Source organism: Phoenix dactylifera, chromosome 1, assembly GCF_009389715.1.
Source record: "Phoenix dactylifera cultivar Barhee BC4 chromosome 1, palm_55x_up_171113_PBpolish2nd_filt_p, whole genome shotgun sequence".
Classification (NCBI taxonomy): domain Eukaryota; kingdom Viridiplantae; phylum Streptophyta; class Magnoliopsida; order Arecales; family Arecaceae; genus Phoenix; species Phoenix dactylifera.
This window is the reverse complement of record NC_052392.1, coordinates 36,161,010-36,167,444: the sequence shown is the minus strand read 5'-3', so window position 1 is coordinate 36,167,444 and position 6,435 is coordinate 36,161,010. Positions and strand designations below refer to the sequence as shown.

At 40.2% G+C, this 6,435-nt stretch overlaps 1 protein-coding gene across 1 annotated transcript; it reads left to right on the top strand.

The window, feature by feature from the left end:
• LOC103715891 (pyrophosphate-energized vacuolar membrane proton pump-like) lies at positions 1-6,119 on the top strand. Its single transcript, XM_008803680.4, has 8 exons — positions 1-406; positions 2,358-2,932; positions 3,188-3,567; positions 3,647-3,733; positions 3,822-4,152; positions 4,823-5,233; positions 5,312-5,371; positions 5,507-6,119. Exons 1-8 carry the CDS (start codon positions 154-156, stop codon positions 5,711-5,713), a joined length of 2,304 nt encoding a protein of 767 aa, XP_008801902.2. The 5' UTR covers positions 1-153; the 3' UTR covers positions 5,714-6,119.
• The last annotated feature ends 316 nt before the right edge of the window (positions 6,120-6,435 follow it).

Here is a 6,435-nt window from a genome sequence, read left to right as displayed (position 1 = left end):
GTATTGGAGGAGTACTCTACATGGAGAGGGAGAGCCAAAAACCCTCAAAAATCGCTTTTTAATCTCTCTTCGACCTTTTCTCGTCCTCTTTTCTTGGAATATAGGAGTTTGGTCCGTGAGGTTGAGGTTTCGTTTTTGCGGGCAGATCGAGCAATGGGAGCGGCGATACTGACGGATCTCCTGACGGAGATCCTGATCCCGGTGGCTGCCGTCGTCGGGATTGGGTTCTCCTTGATACAGTGGGGGCTGGTGTCGAGGGTGAAGCTGTCGCCGGAGAGGCAGGGGCTGCCGGCGGGGAGCAACGACAAGAACGACTATTCCGACTACCTCATCGAGGAGGAGGAGGGGCTCAATGATCACAACGTCGTCGTGAAGTGCGCCGAGATACAGAGCGCCATCTCCGAAGGTGAGGGCTTTTGATGCTTTAGATCCCCAGGTTCTCCACTGTTAAGGAAAAAATAATAATTTGGGTGCTCCCGGATTTGGTAGTTTCGGGATTTGATCTCTCCTTATGGTTTTATCTTGAAAAAAGTTTTTTTTTTTCTGAAGATCTTGTTGCGAGCTGAGGAGAAGTGGTTTTTTTCCTAAAAAGAATTTTTTAAAATTCTGAGAACCAGTCTGCAATTTGGCTTTGTTTATTTCTTATGTTATTTGTATTTTATTTGATCCTTGTCGATTCCTGTGAAAGAAATTTAATATGAAGTGTGTGAATAGTGAAATTAAGAAAGCTATGATTATTTTGGTTCCATTTCCACTTATGTCTGTTTACGTTTTATAGTATGCTATTTATAATTGTTGCTTCTTCTTTCACGCTGGTTATAGAATAATGTTTTCTTGGTGAAGGAAAAAAAAGGAAACTTTTTGTCGGGTACTGGATTCATTCCTTCGTTCACACTTCATACTTTCTTTGTACTTTATTTGGGTTTAGTCGATTCGGTCAGAGTAAGGAACTGGTTCGTTTTTATTAATAATTAGATCACTAAGGTAGTACTTCAATGAGTTTGAATTGTTTCTTTTTCCATTTTTTTTCTTTTTAGTGATCTGAAGAAGTAAGGGGTATAAATTCTTAAATTATTGTGATTTCCTTTCCACTCATCTTTGTTTGATATATTATTTTTTGCTGCTATTACAGCTCTTTTTATTTGCGTGTGCGTGTTTGTTTGTTTTCTTTTGTCGTTTTTTATTCATAGAAAGGATAGGATGTTAATTACAAGACCTATCATGCTCTCTTAGAAGCTTGGTTTATCTGCTGGATATATGGTAGAATATCTGGAGTTCTGGATTCCTCTCTAAATTGATGAAACTGATCATACCAAGTGTTTTCTCTGGAGCTCCTTGCTCAACAAGTATACTGAGAAAGGTTAACTTTGATCTAATAATCTGTTCTCTGATAAAAATCTGTTTCTTTTGTGCCTAAAATGTGGCGAATGGTGGCTTTCCTAATATATTTCAGAGCAAGGTAATATTTTTCAGAGCAAGGTTTTAGGCTGAGAGATCTTCACAGATATTTTTAAAATTTCAGTTTTCCTGTCGCAGTATGTAAACAATCTTGACTAATCAATGGAATTTGCATGGAATTTCATTAGTATGGATGTTTATCATCCTTTTTTAGTATCAACCTTTTCATTTGGCTATGGTCGCACATACTCTGTTCGCCCCAAGGAATACAGACCTATCCACTTATGATGTCTGCTATCCAATTTCCTGTGGAATCATTATTTTCTCTTTTCTGTAGACTTGACTGGGGCTTTCTTGTGATTTCAGTTGCAAAGTTTTTTATTCACTAGATACTTGTTAGTTAAAATTGTATTCCCTAAATTCTTGCACATTTATTGCATTTTGCATGACTAATGAGTCTAATTGTTGATCATTGTGAAAGCCTAAGGGATATTCTTTGGGTTGTTGTGCATTTAAAGATTCGTTTTTTTTTTGTGCATTTAAAAATTCGTTTTTTTTTATTTTATGAGTTTTAATATGATGATTTTTGGGTTTAGGTCTGAAACTGAATCTGGATTGCACACCATATTATATTAGTCAAATCATCTTTCTTTATTCTTTGGTTCGCTGTAGAAGTCATTCATCTTATGAGGAAACGTTGTAGCTGGTATTGTTTAAATGGCTGATGATATAAGCATTTTACTTCCCCACACTCCCCCCACTTTTCTTTCAATGTGGCCTGTGGTCATGTATAACTTATAAGCCCAGGTGAAACATTTTAGTAAAAAAATAGATAGCCCCACCTGAGAATGTGTATTATGCTCTGTTTCTATGTGTTTTATGGTAATCAGCAGCGAGAACTTAATGCTTATTTCAGATCAAGATTTTTGATATTCTAATATTTGGGTTCATGTAAACAGGAGCCACTTCTTTCCTTTTCACTGAGTATCAGTATGTTGGAATTTTCATGGTTGCTTTTGCAATCCTGGTGTTCCTTTTCCTCGGCTCCGTGGAGGGTTTTAGCACTAAGAGCCAGCCCTGCACCTATAGCAAAGACAAATATTGCAAACCTGCACTTGCAAATGCTATCTTTAGCACCGTGTCCTTCTTGCTTGGTGCTATCACTTCTCTGGTATCTGGTTTTCTTGGAATGAAAATTGCAACATATGCAAATGCCAGGACAACTTTAGAAGCAAGAAAGGGTGTAGGAAAAGCTTTCATTACCGCTTTCCGCTCTGGTGCAGTTATGGGCTTTTTGCTTGCTGCAAATGGGCTTTTAGTGCTTTACATTGCCATCAACCTATTCAAGTTGTATTATGGTGATGACTGGGAAGGCCTTTTTGAGGCAATTACTGGTTATGGTCTTGGTGGCTCTTCCATGGCTCTTTTTGGCAGAGTTGGGGGAGGCATCTATACAAAAGCGGCTGATGTTGGTGCTGATCTTGTTGGTAAGGTTGAGAGGAACATCCCTGAAGATGACCCGAGAAATCCAGCAGTAAGTTTGTGCATTGTTGTTTAACAATAGGCTTTTGTGGCTTTCTTCCAGTATATACGATAATTTTCTGGAAGTAGACAAAACTATTTTCTTGTTTTTGTGCACTCTACATTCATCTACCTTTTTTACTGGGTGTCTCTTATCCTATTTCTAACCAAACTCTGTAAATAAGAATTTCCAACTTGTGCTATTTTCTGTATGATATTAGATATACCTCCCTGCTTAAGATTCTTTAACTACTAGAATATCTGACAGGTGATTGCTGACAATGTTGGAGATAATGTCGGGGACATTGCCGGAATGGGATCTGATCTTTTTGGCTCATATGCTGAATCTTCCTGTGCTGCCCTAGTCGTTGCTTCAATCTCATCTTTTGGAATCAACCATGATTTGACTGGGATGTGCTATCCACTGCTTATCAGCTCTATGGGTATCATTGTTTGTTTGATCACCACTCTGTTTGCAACTGACTTCTTTGAAATAAAGGCAGTGAAGGATATTGAGCCTGCACTGAAGAGGCAGCTTATAATCTCAACTTCTCTTATGACTGTCGGTATTGCAATTATCAGTTTGATTGCCCTCCCATCTACCTTCACAATCTTCAATTTTGGTGTCCAGAAGCAAGTGGCAAACTGGTAAGTGATACTTATGTTTGTTTGCTTGAAGGTGTTAGATTAATGCTTGTCTAATTGTAATTCGAAATAAAATTTGCAGGCAGCTGTTCTTTTGTGTTGCAATTGGTCTATGGGCTGGCCTGGTTATTGGGTTTGTCACTGAATACTTCACAAGCAATGCATACAGGTGAAACTTCGTTCTTCGATGAGTTGTGACAAATTAATTTCATATGCAATGGGTCATGATAGTTTGACAAAGCTTCCTCTTTTTGTAGCCCTGTGCAAGATGTAGCTGATGCCTGCAGAACTGGAGCTGCCACTAATGTTATTTTTGGGCTTGCTTTGGGATACAAGTCTGTCATCATTCCAATTTTCGCTATTGCTGTCAGCATCTTTGTTAGTTTTAGCCTTGCTGCCATGTATGGTATTGCAGTTGCTGCTCTAGGCATGTTGAGCACCATTGCAACTGGTCTGGCTATTGATGCCTATGGCCCCATCAGTGACAATGCTGGAGGCATTGCTGAGATGGCTGGAATGAGCCACAGAATACGAGAGAGAACTGATGCACTTGATGCTGCAGGCAATACCACTGCTGCCATTGGAAAGGTATAGTTTTCATTTTCTGCTTCTTATTTGCTTAGAGGTATATATGATCGTAGACATTTAAGTATTAGAGATATTTTTAAGTAATTGCATATTTGAGTGGCCTGACCATGATGTTATGATGATTTAACCTTGCATTCATTACACACAAGAATGTGGTGCTTTCCAATCAACATTATGCTTTCATCTAATGATTTTCCGCAAAGCGAGTAACCTCTACAGTCTTACTGTCTTCTGATCTGATCTATTCATTCAGAGAGCTATTTACTTGATTGTAGACATTTCTGTAACACCTCTAGCAGGGGAACAAGCCAATTGCGAAGAACTTATTTTCAGCCTTTTTCAGACAAGAACCTATCTGATTCAGAAGGGAAGAGCTTAAATCAGTTTCTAACAAATTTCTTGAGGAAAAAGGCACCCACACTTTTATCCCTTAAAATTGGGCTGTCTAATTAGACGGCAGTAATGTTGTGAACTACAACATTGCGCTTGCCCTATTTACTTATAGGACCTGGCATCTATGCATGTCTGTATTGAAGTAGTTTTATGTAATGTATGGAATTATCAATGTCTCTCTTTTCGGTCTGTTGGAACTTTGTGTAGGGCTGAATTCCATTTGTTTTATTTGCACAAGCTCATAAACTAATATTCCAATTAAATCTACCTTTTTAAGGGTTTTGCCATCGGTTCAGCTGCCTTGGTGTCCCTCGCACTCTTCGGTGCCTTTGTGAGTCGGGCAGCGATATCAACTGTGGATGTTCTGACACCTAAAGTATTCATTGGGTTAATTGTTGGTGCAATGCTTCCTTACTGGTTCTCAGCCATGACCATGAAGAGTGTAGGCAGTGCAGCTCTGAAGATGGTGGAGGAAGTTCGCCGACAATTCAATACTATACCTGGTCTTATGGAGGGAACTGTGAAACCCGACTATGCAACTTGTGTCAAAATCTCGACAGATGCTTCCATCAAGGAGATGATTCCACCTGGTGCTCTGGTCATGCTCACACCTCTCATTGTTGGAACCTTCTTCGGTGTAGAAACTCTATCAGGGGTTCTTGCAGGTGCCCTTGTATCCGGCGTTCAGGTCTGTGGGAAATCATTATCGATTTATCAGAGCTTTGACTGTACATAGAAGTCATGAGTGCTCTCTCTTTTCTTACAGATTGCAATCTCTGCATCTAACACTGGTGGTGCATGGGATAATGCTAAGAAATATATTGAGGTAACGCTACCCTTGCATCACTTTGTTGAATTCTTCTTGCATCCAGATTAAGATGTCTTCCATGAAAGTGAATTCAGAACTCGCTAATGTTTTTTGTTTTTCGGTTCTTTTTATTCCTTTTTTTCTTATGTTCAGGCTGGGGCTTCGGACCATGCTAGAACCCTTGGCCCCAAAGGATCAGATCCCCACAAAGCTGCTGTGATAGGCGACACCATTGGAGACCCTCTCAAGGACACATCTGGACCCTCACTTAACATCCTTATCAAGCTCATGGCTGTCGAATCTCTCGTGTTTGCGCCCTTCTTCGCTGCCCATGGAGGCCTCCTCTTCAAGATCTTCTGAGAAGAGGTAGCCTGATGGGCAATCCTGCACTTGAGGCCAGCAGCATCTCCATTCACCACCTTACGTCTCAGCATCTTATCCTTTTTGTTTTATTCTCTCTTCAATTTTACCTGTCATGTTTAGGCCCTCCTTGTCTACATGTTAGTTTCAAGCTGTAGTTGATGTGACGAAGCTCCCAGGCCTGTCCATGTGTGTGCCCCTGGGGCAGCCAAATTTTCCTTATGCTAGATGATGATGATGACGACCATGATGATATTCATGATGGTGGTGATGATGATAATTGTTATTAGGAGAGTGACAAAAAGTTCTTTGAATGCCCCCATACGATGGTTGTAAAAGTTGGTGATGCCTTCCATCATGCATGATGGTGGCATGAGTTACCTTAACGATGTGGGAAACTATGGAATTATGGGTGCATTCTAGAAGCAAGGGTGTTATTGATACGTGACCACCTCCATTATTGGTGATGGCCACAGGATGCCAAAGTTTGATGCGGTGGGTCTGAAGCTGATCGATAATTACTTTTTTTTTCTTTTGTTGGTTCCAAAAAGCTGGCGAAAGAAAGTGCGGAGCAAACCAATTGGGTCGCTAAAAGTGTACGGGCCTGATTGAAATGTATGTTTCAGGCTGTGAAAAGAGGGTGGTTGACTGGGGAAGTGTAGAGTTCGGAGTTGGTGCCCTTTCAGAGGTGGAAAGCTTAAAAAATAAACGAGAATCCTCAC